Source organism: Dipteris shenzhenensis, chromosome 32 (genome assembly GCF_047967505.1).
Source record: "Dipteris shenzhenensis isolate YYH24624 ecotype China chromosome 32, Dip_SZ_1.0, whole genome shotgun sequence".
Taxonomy (NCBI): Eukaryota; Viridiplantae; Streptophyta; class Polypodiopsida; order Gleicheniales; family Dipteridaceae; genus Dipteris; species Dipteris shenzhenensis.
This window is the reverse complement of record NC_141627.1, coordinates 27,527,216-27,545,138: the sequence shown is the minus strand read 5'-3', so window position 1 is coordinate 27,545,138 and position 17,923 is coordinate 27,527,216. Positions and strand designations below refer to the sequence as shown.

The 17,923-nt window shown below is 43.6% G+C and overlaps 1 protein-coding gene across 7 annotated transcripts; it reads left to right on the top strand.

The window, feature by feature from the left end:
* The first annotated feature begins 217 nt into the window (after positions 1–217).
* LOC147880542 (cytochrome C oxidase subunit) lies at positions 218–16,926 on the top strand. 7 transcript variants are annotated; one of them, XR_015540563.1, is made up of 7 exons: positions 218–1,184; positions 13,077–13,229; positions 13,408–13,500; positions 15,815–15,873; positions 16,103–16,220; positions 16,412–16,559; positions 16,651–16,926. XR_015540563.1 is itself a non-coding variant. In XM_087370884.1 (7 exons), the coding sequence occupies exons 1-6, from the start codon at positions 222–224 to the stop codon at positions 16,549–16,551; spliced, it is 1,605 nt and encodes a 534-aa protein (XP_087227010.1). In that variant the 5' UTR covers positions 218–221; the 3' UTR covers positions 16,552–16,559; positions 16,651–16,926. The 7 variants fall into 7 exon arrangements, 6 of the variants coding, with proteins under 6 accessions (XP_087227010.1, XP_087227012.1, XP_087227013.1 ...); XM_087370884.1 differs by having other exon boundaries at positions 16,333–16,559; XM_087370886.1 differs by having other exon boundaries at positions 16,127–16,220; positions 16,333–16,926.
* Positions 16,927–17,923: the final 997 nt, after the last annotated feature.

Here is a 17,923-nt window from a genome sequence, read left to right as displayed (position 1 = left end):
TGAGATGATTGGTAGATTTGAAGGGTGCCCACTGTCGGGTAGCCAAGCTTAGCTGCCCATGGAAGGGATTGGAGAGGGTAGGACGTGGAGCTCATGTAGGGCTGGATGTAACGAGATGCTGGCCCATCGCACGCCCATGTGTCGTGGTGTTAGTTGAATCGAGAGGAAGGGGCATGTAACAAACATGAATTCATGTGGATGGAAGAGAGGTGATTCATGGAATGGAAGAGTGTTGTGAGATTTGTAGAGGTTGGAAGCACACAACACACACACTTGATGGTAAGAGGAAGATGGCAAGAACCTTTGTGACTCCCTCTTCATCCTTAAGCCTTTCAAAAGAGGCCTTCTGTGCCACCTTCTCTTGCTCTGCTCGCCAATTTCTCACTTCTTCTTCTTCATCATCTTCTTCTTCTTCTCATCATCGCCACCATCCCTCTCCTTGCCTCTTCTCCCTACCTTGGCCCCTTCCCTCTTCTCCTGCTTCATTTCACGCCCATTCCCAACCATTCCACCCCCTTCCCCCCCCCCTCTTCCCTTCCCCACAGCTTCAACCCCCCTCTCCCACAACCGCTTTCGACAAAGCCGCCGCTTACAAGCCGAAGAAAACTCATTCCTCCCAGCCAGAGGCTGCCCAGACGCCGGAACTCTCTGCCCGCTCTGTTGTGCCTCCTCCTCCTTCTGCCACCTCCAACGCCGACACCGACGGGATTAATCTGAACGATGATCCATCCCAGGGAGCAAATTTACAAGACCTCATCTCGAAAGCAGAACTTGATAAGAGTATACAACAATCCGAGATGGTGGCTGCACTTGATGAAGACGCCGGGAACACGAGAGCTCAGGAAGATGCTTCGAGTTTGGAAGTTGAGATCATCACACGGGATGGAATCATTAGAAGAAAAGTGCAGAGGCCGGGCGAAACATTCTCTAGAACCAAAGAGCGTAAGAGGTCAGGAGTAAGCGCCTCAGATTTTGTGGGGTTGAATTTCTCGGAGAAAAACTCTGGAAAGAAACCACCGGGGCTTGCGGTGGGGCTCGAAGCACCACCTCCAGGTGCATTACCAGAAGTAGAGATAATCACTCGCGATGGCTCAAAGACTGATGACGTCGAGAAGGGTAGCCTGTACAAGCCAAAGGTTGCAACATGGGGCATTTTCGAACGTCCTGCTGACATTTCCCGAGCTGTACGTGGTGTTAACTATCCCAACCAAGGCCCCCTCTGTCTCAGTTATCAGATCAATTTTGTTTTCTTCTTCTTTTCGTAGAAAACTGTCTTTTCCCGCTCCAATATTCCTTCTGGATCAATGTGTTATTCCTTCTTAATAAATTAATAGGTGCACAGTGTTCTGGTTTAGACCTGCAAATTGATTCAAGTACGTGCTCTTGTTCTGCCAACGGAAGCAAAGCATCCAGACGTCACCACTACTAGATTGGTGTATTGAGTAACCCAAGTACTGCAAGATCATCTTGTTAAGCCCACAGCTGGTGATTTGTGAGATCGCGTGCTAGCTCCTTTCATGCTTGTGGTGGAAGAGCGCCGTGCTAGCCACCTATAAGTTTATAAGTACATTGATCCCGATGCCTCTTAAGTACAAAACTTTTTACGTTACTCCGCCAGCTCAATTGCTTGTTGGATTTCTCCTATTGGTCAAGGGTTGAATCAAATTACATGCTGTTTTGCTCTTGGGTTTCTTGCGTTGCCAATTTGGGATGTTTTGCTGGCTGCTTCCATGCTACTTGTGTGCCTCACATTTTGATGAACTTACAAAAAACAATCTATTTCCTTTCTTGTTTCCATCTTCAGAGAATTGATTGGGAAGTCCTCAATTTTGCCTTGTCAACCACCCTTGGATCTATCCGAGATTTGAGCTAAATTTTAAGGAACATGGAGAAGTGGTCACCTCGAGTTCTCTCGAAAAAAAAGCGAATGGGTTTACTTGAAAATTCCAAAAGATTCTGAAGTAGTGTGAACTTATCAAACTTACAATATATCTTCGTGCTTTGGTGGATCATTCCTGAAAAGATCAATGACATGACTTACAAGCTGTGTTTATCTGATGGTGTTCGAAGGTAGTTCGAGGATAGCGACTAGCGTACGACCTCTTAGTTAGCAGAGTCTAACCTTTCAAAAGAGAACCACGTAGTTACACTTCCAACCAAGAGTACTGACAAAAGAAAGAGAGTGATTATTTGTGATGTGCTTCTCAGGGTTCCAGGTTTGAAACCAATATAGGTAGAGAATATCTAGGAACAAACCTATCTGGGTAGCAATGAATCTGAGAGGACAATTTAAGTTAACCCCAAAGCAAGCACTAAGAACCAATGTGGTGCCAAGCCCCTCTCCTACATAGGCTGTTACCTAGGGTGTTCCTAAGGAGACTAAGTAGAGCACAGATTGATGCTACGTATAAGTAGATCGGCTCTACTTTGCATCTCTGGATCAATGGTGCTCATTTGTTTTAGGGAAGGATCATTGTCTGCAAGGCCATGTGGACCTTGGTGTCATGATTGCCTTTTGACCTAGCCCATGATACTACCGTAAGCATCCTCAATGAACAAACGGTGCAGTGTATTAACAGACAGTTGACAACAACATCTGGTTTGCCTACGCAGCTCTATTGCACGTCAGTTTGGCATAGTCTCAATACAAAAGCTGATGGCAAGCACACTCTAGATTGGCGCCACTTGGTGCTCGATTGAGATGCTAATCCTCACTTGTCATTTCGGATACAAACAATCGACTGAGATGCCAACTTGATTCGAAAGCTACCGGATTGATTAGTAGTTGCTGTTTGCTGCACTTTTAGCTGAGTACCATCAGCAAATAAAAGCCTGACATCTCCAACACCGACAATACTGCATGCATGATTATCCCCTAGAAAAACGACTCCATTACTGCCTGCTGCATACCTTACAAACAATTCTTTGTAAGGTGTAACATGGAATGAGGCACCTGAGTCAATGATCCAAGAGTGCATGTCTGCAAAATCTCCTGCATGGAGAGAATGAGCATCCAAAGTAGAGAGAAATAGAACCTCTCCCTCACTGTCATAACCGTGTGTAGAATGAAGCTCTTCAATCTTCACACTGCTCTTGCCATTGCTTACTGGTACAATTGCCTTTGCATCTGACGCATCAGTGTTTTTGGCTTTGTCTCTCTTATCATTTTTCAGTTTAAAGCAATGCTTTTTGGTATGTCCCTTTTTGCCACAGTATAGCACTCAACATCTTTGTTGGAGCGGGACTTGCTCCTCCCTTTTCCCCTTTCCTGAGATTTGCCTCTTTGCTGACTTCTCCCCCTTGCATTTAAGGCATTGTTAGGCTTTACTGCATCTTGAGCTTTCAGCTTCTGCTCTTCTTGCAAAATCAGCCCTGTGATATCTGAAAAACTTATGAAAGTGTTTGCATTTGTTACAGCTGTGGTGAATGTATCCCAACTTTCAGGAAGAGAGATCAAGAGTGCCATACCCTTGGTTTCCTCATCCACCACATACTTTTGATTTGCAAGTTGAGTGACAATTGAATTAAACTCATTGAGATGTGCATCCATGGAGGTCCCTTCCTTCATCTTCAGATTGAAGAACTTGCGCAACCAATATATCTTTGTGGCTACACTTTGCTGCTCATATGTGTCCTGTAGCTTTTTCCACACACCCCAGGCTGTTTTTTCACCATCCACATTCCAAACAACACTCTCATGGAGTGACAATTCAATTATGGACTTTGCTGACAGATCAGCTAGTGCCCAAGCATCATCAGTTGTGCCAGTGGGCTTCACACCTTTGTGTATAATAGGAGCATGAAACTGCCTGAGAATTAGCACATTCAGGACCATCTTTTTCCACATTGGGTAGTTAGCAGCACCCTGCAACTTTTTAATATTGAAAAGAGAAGATTCCGAGGATGAAGCCATTACAATCAGCAAGAACTATAACCCACACTTGGGTGCCTGACTTCTGCAAACCAAGTGCTTATAGGCACTTGAAATGTGCTCAAAGAATTTAATTCCTGCAGCGGAACAACAGGAACTGCACCTGCAAATATTTCTCCCACTTAATCAGAGAATTCTGACTGTTTACTGCTTGCTGCAGATTCAGAACAGCAGAACTGTATGCATCAATAAATGCTCTGTTGTACAATCCAGCAGTACCCTGATTTTTAACAGCATCTGCCCTGCTATTACAGTAAAAAACCGCAGTAGTTTGTGCACTCTGTACTTCAGTAAATTGACTGTTTAACTGTTCAAAACTGTCAACATCAAGCTTCTAGTTGCCCCTAAAACTGTGTAACACAGTGTAGAACAAGAATTAGGCAAAAGCTTCTTGACTGGAAGCAAAATTCTGAGAATTTAGTGCATGTACCGCTTCACTGATCACTGTGAGAATTTAGTGCATGTACCGCTTCACTGATCACTGTAAGGCATTCAGTTGCTTCCCCACCACTGATATGCATTCCAATTGCAAAATCCCCAATTTATATTGCACAATCAGTGCTCAATTCTACAATGTAGTACTTAGTGTACTATATGCATCTTCCATTGTCCCGTAGGTCACAAAATGCATCCAAATCCTGCAAGAATCAACTCCAAACAGGAGGATAAATGCAAACACATGCGTATACAAGCCAATGCTTGGCTGTGGCTACAAAAGCCCCTTGATTCTGCAGCTCAATGTTGAGATTTTCTCACACAGTAGGCATAAACAATAGATCTACGTACTGAGAGTGCATTTGACCAACAATGCTCACGATGAGCTCAGAAATTGCACATGTACTGGCGCCAAAATTTGGAGCTGGTAGCTCAGCTGGCGCCTGTGGCGCTGGTGGCGGAGCTGCTGGCGCCACCTGGGTGGCAACGCTGGTGGCGTTGCTTCTACTGGCGTCGCCTGGCTAGCGACGCTGGTGGCGTCGCTTCTACTGGCGTCGCCTATGTGGGTGTCGCCGGTGGCTTGGCTGCTGGCGTCGCCTATGTGGGCGTCGCCACTTATGGCGTCGTTGGTAGCGTTGCTGCTGGCGACGGATAGCCTCGACGGCTGATGGCGCTAATGCTGCCGGCCCCTGCTGAAAGCAGCAGATCGATGCTGCTGTTGGCGCTGTTGCTGGACGGACGGGAGAGGAAGGTAGGCAAGCTCTGATACCTCTTGTGACGAGGGAGAGAAGGAGCACACCGACACACAAGCAGGATGAACACAAGAGTGTGGGGATAAAAAATATGTGTGTACCTCCCCTAGCACAGAGTCAACCTTTTATATGAAAGGATAAGGTTACAACACTAAGTACACCGTACTTAGTGTACTTAACAAATAAAAGTACTAATTGTACTTAAGTGTACTAACTGTACTGTACTTGGGTGGCCATAGTGCCTTTACCCCAACATAAACAAAGCCCCATAATGTCTCTCTATGGCAGTATAGGTGTGGGAATCGCTTGAGAAGAACTTCATCTCTCATAGCACTTCTCCTTTTGCCTCTCCGGTGCTCTTGGTGAAGAAGAATTGATCATACCGCATGTGCATTGATTACAGGAATCTAAACAAGGCCACTATTAAGAACAAGTTTCTAATCCCCAGGATAGATGACCTGTTGGATGAACTCAAGGGTGCTCAGTTTTTCACGAAGATAAATTTGAGGTCTGGTTACCATCAAATCAGGGTGAAAGAAGGATATGAGCACAAGACGGCCTTCCGCACAGTACGGGGCTTGCATGAATTCAAGGTGATGCCTTTTGGATTGACTAATGCACCGGCCACCTTCCAGGCACTAATGAACAAGATATTGCAGCCACTCTTTTTCAGGTGCGTGTTGGTTTTCTTTGATGATATCCTCATTTACAGCAAGGATAGACAAGAGCACATTAAGCATGGAAGCAAGTGCTGGAAATTTTGAGGATGCATCAGCTTTATGCAAAGTCCAGCAAATGCACTTTTATGGCAAAGGAGGTCGAGTACCATATTGTGAGTAGACGTGGCATTCAGGTGGATCGTCCAAAAGTGAAATGCATCAAAGATTGGCCACAGCCACAAAATCCCACCCAGTTGAGAGGATTTTTAGGTCTTGCTTTCTTCTACAGGGTTTTATTCGCAAATTTGCCAAGAGGGCAGCTTCTCTTACTGACCTCTTGAAGAAGGATGCTTTTGGGTGGTCAAAGGAAGCACAACGCAGCTTTGAAGACCTGAAATTTGCTCTCACTCATGCGCCTGTCTTGGTATGCCCTGATTTTTCACGTCCTTTCATTGTGGAGGCAGATGCCAGTGGCGGGGCTGTTCTGAGGCAGGAACACGGGGTAATAGCCTTTGAAAGCCGGAAGTTTGATGCTAGAGAACTAAATTTCCATGCTTATGATCAAGAGATGTTGGCTATCTTGCATGCTTTCAAGAAATGGCACCACTATCTGTATGGAAGTAAAATTAAGGTGAAAATAGATCATAGGACACTGAGATTCTTCCTCACCCAGCCAAATTTGTCATATAAGCAGAAGAGGTGGTTGGCTGCAGTCCAATCCTATGATTTTGACATTGAGTACAGAAAAGGGAAGGAAAATGTGGTTGCAGATGCCTTGTCAAGGATGTGGGCTTGCAATTTGTCTGCTATCTCTACCATATATCAGGAGTGGATTTATGGCATTCAGGAAGAGTATATGCAGAATTCTGAAGCAGCTCCCATATTTTCAGATTTGCAGAAGCCTTCTAGTTAGGGTCATCCGAATTTCAAATTGCATAATGGGCTGTTGTGGTGCCAAGACAGGATTTATTTATTGCCAGACTCAAAATACCGCCAGCTGGTTTTGCAAGAAATGCGCTCCTCTCCCATGGCTGGACATGGAGGTATCACTAAAACATATGAAAGAATCAAGCAGAGCTTTACCTGGGAGGCATGTGGAGAGATGTTAAATACTTGGCTGAATGCTTGCCTTGCCAACAGAATAAAGTGGACAGCAAGTTACCCGCAGGCCTCTTGCAACCATTACCCATTCCAGAGGGCAGATGGATGCACATAGCAATGGATTTCATCACAGGATTGCCTTCTACAGAGAGGGGATGGGACAACATCTTTGTTGTGGTGGATAGAATGACAAAACAGGCCCATTTCATACCCAGGTTGCTTGGCAATTCATTGAACATGTCTTTAAGCATCATGGTTTCCCTCAGGAAATTGTTAGTGGCAGAGATGCAAAGTTTATGGGTCACTTTTGGCAGGAGATATTTACAGCAGTGGGTACTTTACTCACACCTAGCACTGCTTACCATCTTGAGACTGATGGACAGTCGGAAGGGTGAACAAATGGGTGGAGGAATATTTGAGGCATTTTTGTCATGATACTTAGAAGTCTTGGGATAAATGGTTGTCACTTGCTGAATTTTGCTACAAAAGTACCAAGCAGCTCTCGAAAAATCAGCAAGCATGGAATGACTTGAGAGGATGGATGCCCTTCTACAGTTGGCAAAAAGGAATATGCAGGACGCCCAAGCCAAGCATAAGAAATATGCGGATGAATGTAGGAGATATTTGTCTTTCAAAGAGGGAGATTATGTGCATTTGCGTCTCCACAAGAACCGTTATGCCTCGCTGAAAGGTAATACCAACACAAAGCTTGCTCATAGGTATTACGGTCCTTACAGGATCATCCACAAGGTTGGAGCGGTAGCATATCAGTTGGAGCTACCCAGTACCTCCAAGATCCATGATGTTGGACACAGCATGTCCATGTTCTTCCAGAGTTGCCACCTATGGATGAAGAGGGCCACATCCTCTATGTCCCGGAGCGCATCATGGGTTTCAGAGACCATGTACTCCGGAACAAGGTCTATGTAGAGTATCTTATCAAGTGGCGGGGACTCCCTGAGGATGAAAATTCATGGCAGCCAGAAAGAATTGTCCAGGATCACCCCTGTCTCCTACCGGATCGATTAGTAGTTGCTGTTTGCTGCACTTTTGGACAGCCATGCTGTAAAATTTTGAGGGCAAAATTCTATGGGAAGGGGATGGCTGTAATGAAGGGGAAAAAGGGCCAAGTTAGAGGTCCTTTAGATGGAAAATGTGGAGGGGCTATATAAGTCTCCATCCACGCCCTACTTTGTACTTTTTTGATGTGACATCTAATCCTATCTACTCTCCCTTCCTCCTTCCTGCCTACGCTCACTCACTCTCTCTCTCTTCCCTACTCCCTACTCCCTCTAAGTAGTCCTACCCTTGGACTTACCTTTGCGCAAGAAAGATCTCTTATTTCTTTGGCTAGTTGCACATGGAGGTCTGTGAAACCGGCCTCTAATTACTCAGAGGGCAGTGGAACTAAACCTTTAATCACTTCAACACTTATTTACAGCTCACAAAGCATATATCACAACCATTAACCATTGCAGGATCACCATTTGGCATTTATCCATTTGTTCACAAACAAAACCATTGAAAAAGGGATAGAGGCTAGAATGCCCCTGCTCAACAAACATAGACAAGTGCACCCGATTGGCCCCAAACACTGTGGCGCCCCTTTCGGTATTTCTTTATATTTCACAGTGAAATGATTACAAGTTGCATCTGGGAGACCTTCCCTGCAACTGAGCACGTAGTCCCAATTCACTGAGCCTTCGCAAGGCTTTCAAGCATAGAACACCATCACATAAGTGCACTTAACCTATAGGCTCAATCCAAAGGCATTCTCTTTTCCGAGTGCAATTCCATTGGCTATCCAGATGCAATCACACTGCACCCCAGCTGCACTCTCTTTGAGTGGTTTTCAGATGGCATTCACAAAGCTTTTCAAAGCTCCAAAATAAAATCAGCAAAGTACCCAACCAAAGAATGACTCATGTAGCACTGCCTGGGCACCTGTGAACCAAGAAAGAGGCGGCACACAAGACCAACCAATAGCTAATGGAAAAAAGAAATTGCAGCAGCAAAATCACAACTCACCAAGCCCTGAAAACTCGAACCAAGTCCTCAATCGCCAAGAGGACATAGTAGCCAATGCCCAATTGCATTCTCAGCCAAAGAGGAGTGCAAAGGCATAAAGAAAGAGCATTTACAAGAGCTGACCAGCAAGAATTCCACAGAAAAATGCGAAAAGAAGCACTTCTGTTGCGAAGAAGTGGGAGTTCTTGGGCTCAAAAGAAGCATGCTTCAAAGAGGAATGCATTGAGAAGGTTTTGGAGAAGTTTCATCACTGAAAAGTCCTCCAAAACTGAGAAAAATCAGTCAACCAACACGCGGGACCACTCGAAATTCAACAGAAAGTTGTAGCTTTGCAAGAGGAGAGGCTCAGGAGGCTGTAGAAGCAAAAAGGTCCAGAAAAAGCCACTTTTGCAAATTCGACCAGCAAAAGAAGTGCTTAGCTCTGCCCATTCTACCAAACGCACGGAGGGAAAAGCATATCACTGCAAAGGGGAGGCAGAGGGGAAGCCATCGGGCAAACGGAAGTCAAGGAATCCAAACGGGTGAGGAGTTATGAAGAAAACGGAATTCAGCTAAAAAAGTCTGAAAACCAGTCCAAAATCTCAACAAAGGGAGAAGATGAGAGAGAAAACCACACATGTGAAGTTTAGAAGGCCCAGGAAGGTCCAAGAATGGCAAAGGAGCATGTAGAAGGCACTAGAGCCACCTGGAACTCTAGGGGGGCCACTGAAGGTACATGGCCCTCTAGCGGGCCCATTAAAAATGTCACGTCATCATTTCCCAACAACCACTCTTTTAATTCCTTGGAATGCCTTTGGGCCTAGGGATTAATTACGCTTATGTGCTAGGCACCATGCCGCGTTTAATTACACATTATTAAGCCCACGCTTGGACTTTTAAAACCAAAGTTGTTACAGTCTTGTAGTACATTAAAGTACTTAGAATTTCACGCCCCTGTGATAGTCTGCCTATAGGACCATGTAGGTGGGGTTTTTCATTGCTGTGATGGTGGGGACCTTGAGACGATAGCTCACTGCTTGTGGAGCTGTCTAACTGCTTAGAGGATTTGGTAGTGCTCTCTCAAGATTGTGACCAGGATGTGGTGGATGTAGTGGAACGTCACCTGGGCATAGCAGCTTGGTTGAGATAGGGACAACATACTTTCCCCACCGATTTGTTCTCGTTGGCATACAGGATAGATGGATTGTGTGTTACCCACCTGGGCATTCAGGACTTAGTCCCTCCCTCAGGCTTGAGTTCTCCCCAGAGGACAGACTTTGAGAGATGGACACTAGCATCAATGCCTAGAATATCTAGGTAGAATGCTGTAGTTCAGTGATGGGGGATTGGCCTGCAGCCACCTTGTCAACATATGGCATCGTATCATCTATACCATGCGAGCCACTTGGGAGCAAGTTACAGAGGGTTTTAGGAAGGTGATTGAAAGGTGAGAGTGTTTCTGCAAGGCATTTTTTGCATCCCCACAGATCAAGGAATCCATTGTTTATATAGCCCTCCACCCTAGTTGTTTATATAGCCCTCCACCCTAGTTGTTTGGCACTTTTTGCATCCTCACAGATCAAGGAATCTATTGTTTATATAGCCCTCCACCCTAGTTGTTTGGCAGTTGTTTTCGGGATACTCTAGGCAGTGAGCTGGGATCCTGCGAAGCAGGCTGCTATGCAGCCAGCTGTCTTTTCTGATTGGTCAAGTGTCCCATGGATTGCTGATCTGTAACATTTTTTCAAACTTTTCTCATTGCCAGTTCTTTTATTTGGAAAAAGGAAGGGGGAAAAAAGTGAGAATTTCTGCCTGTATGAGAAAGCCAACTAACTTGTGCTAGTTGACTCAGGAGCCTGGGGCCAAATAATGTTTCAAGAAGAAGCATGCCTTTAGGCAACATGAGCGGATTCCTCATGGGGATGGACCCATAGGAGGCCTTCCCTCTTTCTACTTCAGTTTGACAGGATTGCCCCTCTGACACTTCCTCTTCATAGCAAAGGCCCTGAGATACTACTTGACGTCACAAGAATCTCAGGTTGGTTGGGATGCGACTCTTGATCTACAAGGAGTGGAACCTCTAAGAAGGCCTAGCCTACTCTTTCATGGGCCTTCTTGAAAGCGTGAGAGGTGCCATACTTGATTTAATGGGCATCTAGAAAGTAAAAATGTTGTCCAAGGCGATGCGTCTCTGAACAATTTCCATCTGCATGTCATGGATGAGATCTTGTAGGAGAGGGCATAGAAGTAGACTTAAGACATTGGCTTTGATCTTATAGGCTATGTCAATAGGGTGACCAGTTGCCATTATGGGATGTCGGCCTCACCCCCTTCCTTGGGGATGAGGTATATCCAACACCAAGAGAAAAAGGTAAAGTGGGCTCGCTAAGCCAATGAAGACCCCACTTGAAGGCGTGCAGCAGAAAGGTTGGGTGACCCTTTGTGGCTTCAGATCTAGCACCAGTGGGGCACCACTGGCTGTCCACTGGTGTAGGTTGTGAGTCATCTTTGTACTTATCTTTTGGTCCTATCTATGGTTTGTCCCTTGAAGGCATTGCTATCCTGATAAGAAAGCGGGGCCTCCCTCATCTTTGTGTTGTAAATCTAGCCTGGAAGCTTTCCATCACCCCTTGAGTGTTAGAGATAAAGAGTGAATGGACCTTGTTTGCTCAGCCAAGCTTGAACCACTATGTGCAGAGGAAAATATAGAATTGTTAGCTCACAAGATCACATACTGAATGGATGCTACTTCATGTATATATAAAAAACCTCAACACTCAGATCTGGAGAACAGCGACATATAGCAACTGAAACTTCCATAGATATGTCCTGAGGTAATTTAAGATCTAGTTTGTACACCTCTTTGCCACGCATTCCAGGAGATTTTTTATATTGCAATGATACCCCCTTCCTCTTCTGCTGGAGGTGTTCAGCTCAAGTCTTGAGCTCTACACCCAAGCTAGGTCCTGCTGGGATCTCTGCTTGCTATGCCTTCGCTGCACCCTGCTGCTGCCTAGTCGCCTTTGCATTGCCTGGATAGCACTCTACAAGTGGCTGGTTTGAACGGTCAGGTTGTGTGTAATTGTCTGGACTTCTGGCCCCCCTCCCTCTCAATGGGGGCTTTATATAGGGCTGAAAGCTCAAATTTGGCAGACTTTCCAGCAGACTGCCGACCCACTCTGTGGGTCTACAGACCTGACAGTAGCATCTGGCCGACCAGATCTACATCTGGGGGCCTATTAAAACCCCCATTCCCTGGCCTTTGTTGCTGGGCTCTGTGTGAGCTCTGATGCCTATTGGTTGGGCCTGTTTGCAGCTCTATAATTTTCTCCAAATGGCTGGAGTAGGATGTGAGCTAAAGTTTTGTATCTCAAGTCTGCAAGTTTTGGTTGTGAGTACTTGTTTATTGCATTGGATGGCTGTCTTCCAGTCCCATGACAAGGCCTTTGTGTGGCCCAAGGGATGGCCAACACCATGGCTGTCCCTTAGACAGATCTACCCTTATGGATGGATCATATCTAAAGCTAGAAGGAGACATGCATGCTGCCCTCATGGCAGCCAATGTGCTGCCCATGTGGCGGCACCTTTCTTCCTCATACAAGTGGGGTTGACCCTCATTCTCCAACAGCCCTAACGAGCCACTGCGAGTTGCAACGCCCTCCCTGAATAATGTGCTTCATTTGCCTCCTTGGAAGAACACTTAGAAACATGTTGTAGGCATCCTTCAAATCTGGTCCAAACACCCGAATCTCAACTGTAGGGCTTCTAGGTTGCTACATGTCCGGGGTTCCACTCAGCATCATTTAACTCTCCCTCCAAGCCAAACTAGGTAATACCGTAATTTGTGCATAATGTCAAACAGCTCCCTGATATCTTTGTAAAGCTTCATATTGATCCCTGTGCAGAGAGTTCCTAGTCATTGGTGCTCATAGATCTCCTTCCCCAAGGTTCTATCCTGAAACTCTGACTCTTCGACAGCTGTCTAGAGATCACTACTCTCTGCGGATTGGGGGCTCAGCTAACACATTAAACACTCCGCCTGGGGAGTACAGTCGCAAGAGTGAAACCCAAAGGAATTGACATGTAGGATTATGAAATATAAAAGGTTAAGGCTATTGTTTCTCTATTGCTGTTTACTTGAATCGAGAAATTTGAAGTCTTGTATGTTTATTAAAAGTTATATAATGGCAGTATGGGGGTGGCAGAACAATCAGGCCAGGCGAACAGCTTGAAACAGATGAAGAAAAGAAAGCTCGTGAGTCTCGGACAAGGCAGTTGCTTGAGGCTTATCGTAAGAAGATCGGTCTTGATGTGGAACCAGGCGTACAAGCAGATTGTATAAAGGTTCTTCTGCAATGACATCTTGCTTACTGCCTTTTGAAAGCATGAAAACATGGCCAGTCTTTGTGAGTGTGTAACTTGACTAGTTATACCAATGTTTTTCATTTTCTTTGGATGTTGTGGGGAAGCAATTTAATGTTTCAACTACTTTTGGAATTTGCTTTACTTGTGACATTGTCAGGCTTTAAACAAAGGGAATGACCTTATGGAGAAAGGTGAGACGCAAAGTGCACTCGCTCTCTTTGAGAAAGTAATGCAACAAATGCCCTATCAGGTGTGACGTTCTTACAACTCCAGTCTAGAGTGAGTCATAGGCCCCTTTCTTTAATTAGGCGGGGTTGATATGTTAAATCTTTGTTTCATTCAGCATCTATGATATGTTGAAAGCGATTTTTCAGACCGGAAATCAAATTCTGTTTGCATCCTCTCTAGAAATCTTGGAAACCACATGACTACTTTCATTTCATTCTGCAATTTTTACAGCATCAATGATGGGTTGAAAAGGGCTTTTGAGACCATGCCATCCTGTGTGATTTTGTGAGTCATCAGCCATGAAGCTCTGTTTGCAACTTAATGCTTGTAAACCACATGACAGCTTTCCATGTATGCATGCCAGTCCAAATGTCAGCAAGATCTGCTGTCTCTAAATTTAGAATGTAAGGATCAATAGTATTATAAATATACTGGCAAATTTTAGCTCTTGCATTCTATAACAAGCTCTCTTGCTTGATCATTATTGTGCATTATGAGCTTGTCATTATGATTTTGCCTTGCTTGTATTAATCACGTCCGGATCTGCAAAGTAGCCATAAACGGGTCAAACGCCTTTGTAGGTTGACTTTGTCTCTTCACAAGAACACTTTATTGGCCCTGCAAGGGTCCTAAGGAATGGTGCTAATAATAGAATGTTAATCTGGCTCATACTTTTGAATGTTGTTCATTTGGTCAAGTTGATCATGTTAATGGGTGTTTAGTGTTAGGATTAGTGGTGGTTTAGGGCATTGTAATGAGTTTTAGGTCTAGGCTTTTTTCTCTTTGTGGAGATCTTAAATGACTCTATCACATTGGGTGGATTAAGTTTTTGGCCTTAAAATGAGGGATAGCGAATTTATATTAGCATTTAGCTTGTATGATGCCACTTTTATTAAAAGCATGTGATATTATTTAAATGAGGATCTCTTGCCAAAATACCCATGTTCCTCTTTTCTCTCCTCTCTTTTCACTCATTTACCTTTCCCCATATTCATTCACCTTCACTTGCATTTTTCTCTTCCCTTTGCACCTTTCGTTTCCCTTTTACAAGTTATTGGAAAATTTTATTGTAATCTTTATCCGAGCTACTTTACATTTTCTCTAAATGGCGACTTAGTGATTATGCCATCTTGTTGAGAGCAAGGCCATAGTGGTGACTTCAGCATAGATATCTCTTAAAGAACACCACAATTAACAAATCTACAAACCATGTTTCGCTTCAAATTAGAATTTAAAGAACCAACAACTTACGACTCTCATTTAGACCATATATGGAGCAACCTTGACAACCCCAACAAACAAGTAGGGACCTCATTCGCATACTGGAGAGACCATTCCATTGCATACATTTGCAAATAATGCACAATAACATGTACACCTACAATAACATTCCAAACGGCAAGGACTTAGTGGGATCTCACCTTGTTTTCCTTAGTGGGATCATACTTTTAAGTGGAGAGTAAGTTTCACATGGTGGGCTTACTCCCCACCATGTGGTCTTACCCTCTGGGTTGGGGATGGATCACTATATATGAGATAAAGATAAAAATATTTGAGACAACTAAGTGTAACAAATTGAGAGTTTACAAACATTACAAAAATATTGAGTTCAAAAAAGGAACCCAATGTTTGAACAAGGTGTCGAATCCATCAGGTAGTCCAGGTTCCACGGTCAGGGTCAACTTACCTGCCACCATCCAAACAAACTAGGTGTTAGAACATCATAGCTAGGTCTGGGTAGACAGGTAATGCTTGTTTTCCCCGACTTGTTATCGCTTTACCTAGGAACATAGACAACCATATGGATTCTTAGATAATTAAAAAACAAATTAAGTCACAAGTGGAGTAAGGAGCAAATGAGTGCATGGGCTGAGAATGGATTAGAGGAGGTATGGGAGGATTCGTAGGCTTGGTGTGTGGGGTGGTTAAAAAGAGAATGTATTTAAGGAGAGATTTCACGGGGGGTGCATAAAAGAATAAGTCATAGTTGGGGAAGTGTTCATATTACATGAGAGAACCTTCTCTTAGGTTGCTAGGTACATGCTTTTCTACATTTGGTCTGGCTACCATGTGAAAGGTTTCTTTAGTCCACAGAAAAATAGAGTGCAGTCTCTTAAGAGTATCGTACCTTCTGCCGCTGCCGCTGCCGCTGTCAAATTTTTTGGTCTAAATCCTGCTTCTGCTTGTACTTTTGTCTTCATTATTCTGAGCGCATTTCTAATTTTCTGCTCCTTTATGGTCTTAAATAGTTTCCCCATTAAACTTCCACCCTAATGGATCCTGAGTTAGAGAGAGAGAGAGAGAGAGAGTTTTAATCAAATGCTTGTCCTCCACAGAGTGAGCTTTATGGTTCGGCTGCTCTTCAGTGGTCAGTTTGTTTGGATTCCTTGAATAGGTGCGTATTGATTGCTTAGGTTTCATTTCCAGCGTTCCTGTGATTTTAGTCAGTGGTGCCTCCCTTACATAGGGTCGAGTAGTATTTAGAGACAAGGTTGTTTGTATCATTGGAACACTTTGGGATTGCATTATTTTTTGTCTTTAAAAGCAAGAAAGGAATGCATTGGTTTGCTTTTAAGGTGAGCTTAATTTATATAATGAATTTTGGTTGGCTAAATTTTTGGGAGTCTCAATCATGGATATCTGTTCAGGTTTCAGGAGGCACGAGCAATGTATGAGAAAATTGCTTCTCATCCAAACATCAATGTCCGGAAAAAAGCAAAACAGTTACTGTTCGGTTTCCAGGTGAAAAGTGATCTCTGGCTGCTCCTGAATTGATAGAATTTTTGCAATACTTCTCTTCCCCTGCATACGTTTTTCTGGAGAACAACTTCATATGTAGATTTTCTGTACTCAGGCAATGGACACTTTGAAGGTTTCAGCGGCTTCCAAATGGGATACTACTGCATATCGTAGATACTTTGATGTCTTTGCAGATGGATACAACACACTGTATAAGGCAAGCATTGAGGATAAAGATGAGGGGAACATGATGCAGCAGACATTCCTATACATTGGTTTTCTCGCATTTCCTCTTATTCTTGTGTTCTCTCTCATTGTCTTAAAAGGCACATAAAACTTCTGGTTAAGATCAATTTAGATTTTTCTTGTTAGAGGATCAAGTTATATCCTCTTATTCTTGTGTCTTAAAAACTACTTAGAACTTCTGGTTGAGATCAAGCTAGATTTTTCACAACAATCATCTGGTCATTCCAACATTTTCAGATTTTAAACATTGTAGCAAGCTATGCCAGTTTGTGACTTGGGGTTCACAATCTGTGTAGTCCTATATTTTGGAGTTACCTTCAATGTCTATAAATACTGTACATTGAAAGATTACTTTTCCCGGCATTATTTATTTTTCCTTTTGGGAAATGTAGAAGAAGAGGGCTCTTGTGGTGGCACTCATCCACATGGACACCTTCATAGTTTCTTGTTTTTGAACATAGAATCCAAGCCATCTTGTTTCGTATGATGTTTAACAAGTTCCTGATAATTATGTGCCCAGACTTCACAAGCAATTGTATAGCTTTAATGAAGAGATTTTGGATACTTTTTTATTAGCCTTATCCTTTAGTGCTAGCCTTCATCATGGCTGAGTCTGCCCTTCACCTCCGCGGTGCCGACAAAAACTCAGTACGAAGACTTTGTATAAATGGATGCTCAAGTATGTGTGGGTGTGTGGATTTGTATCTGTGAGAGCATATTTTTATACAATGGTCTACACCCATTGTTGGGCGTCGATGACATCAGTGGGGATGTCATATTCGCTAGTCCTTGCTATTCGTGATGGAGTTTATGGTTTTCAACCTTATGAGTGACTATCATGAGATTGAAATTGCACTATGTTGTGTTCTTAGAGGATGAGTTTGGGAATGTTCATGGATTCATCTACGATATAATTATGTGCACAGTAATTCCACTTTAGATTCGGATGTGTTGAAAGACATGATTCATGCCACATTCTATATGCAATCTTGGGGCCTTTGAGGTCACTAGTGTAGGTCACAGTTGCAAGGCTTCCGAGTCCAATACGGATATCAATGTTGATACAAACTACTTGCTACTACATTATTATTATGTGCTTTTCACATTGTGTGATGATTTGGATATTGCTAGATTCACCAACTAGGAATATAGTTATATGTGAGTACTTTATGACAAATAGCATGGCAATGATGTGCACTTGTGTTCTTTTGTTAAAAAGGCAACTCATAAGAAAGTTTGAAAGCTAGTATGTTTCCTTCAAGGTCAATTATGTCCCCCTACTCAACCTATCTGCACAATGATGTGAGTTTAAATTCATAAGTACATGCATGTATATTCATACATTCATGTAATGCATACATGCATATATGTATGATCGGAGTAAAGCAAGGGTGCCTCCTCTCGTTGATACTTTTTGGGTTCTACATTGATGAGATTACAACCCTCATTGATCGCCTTGG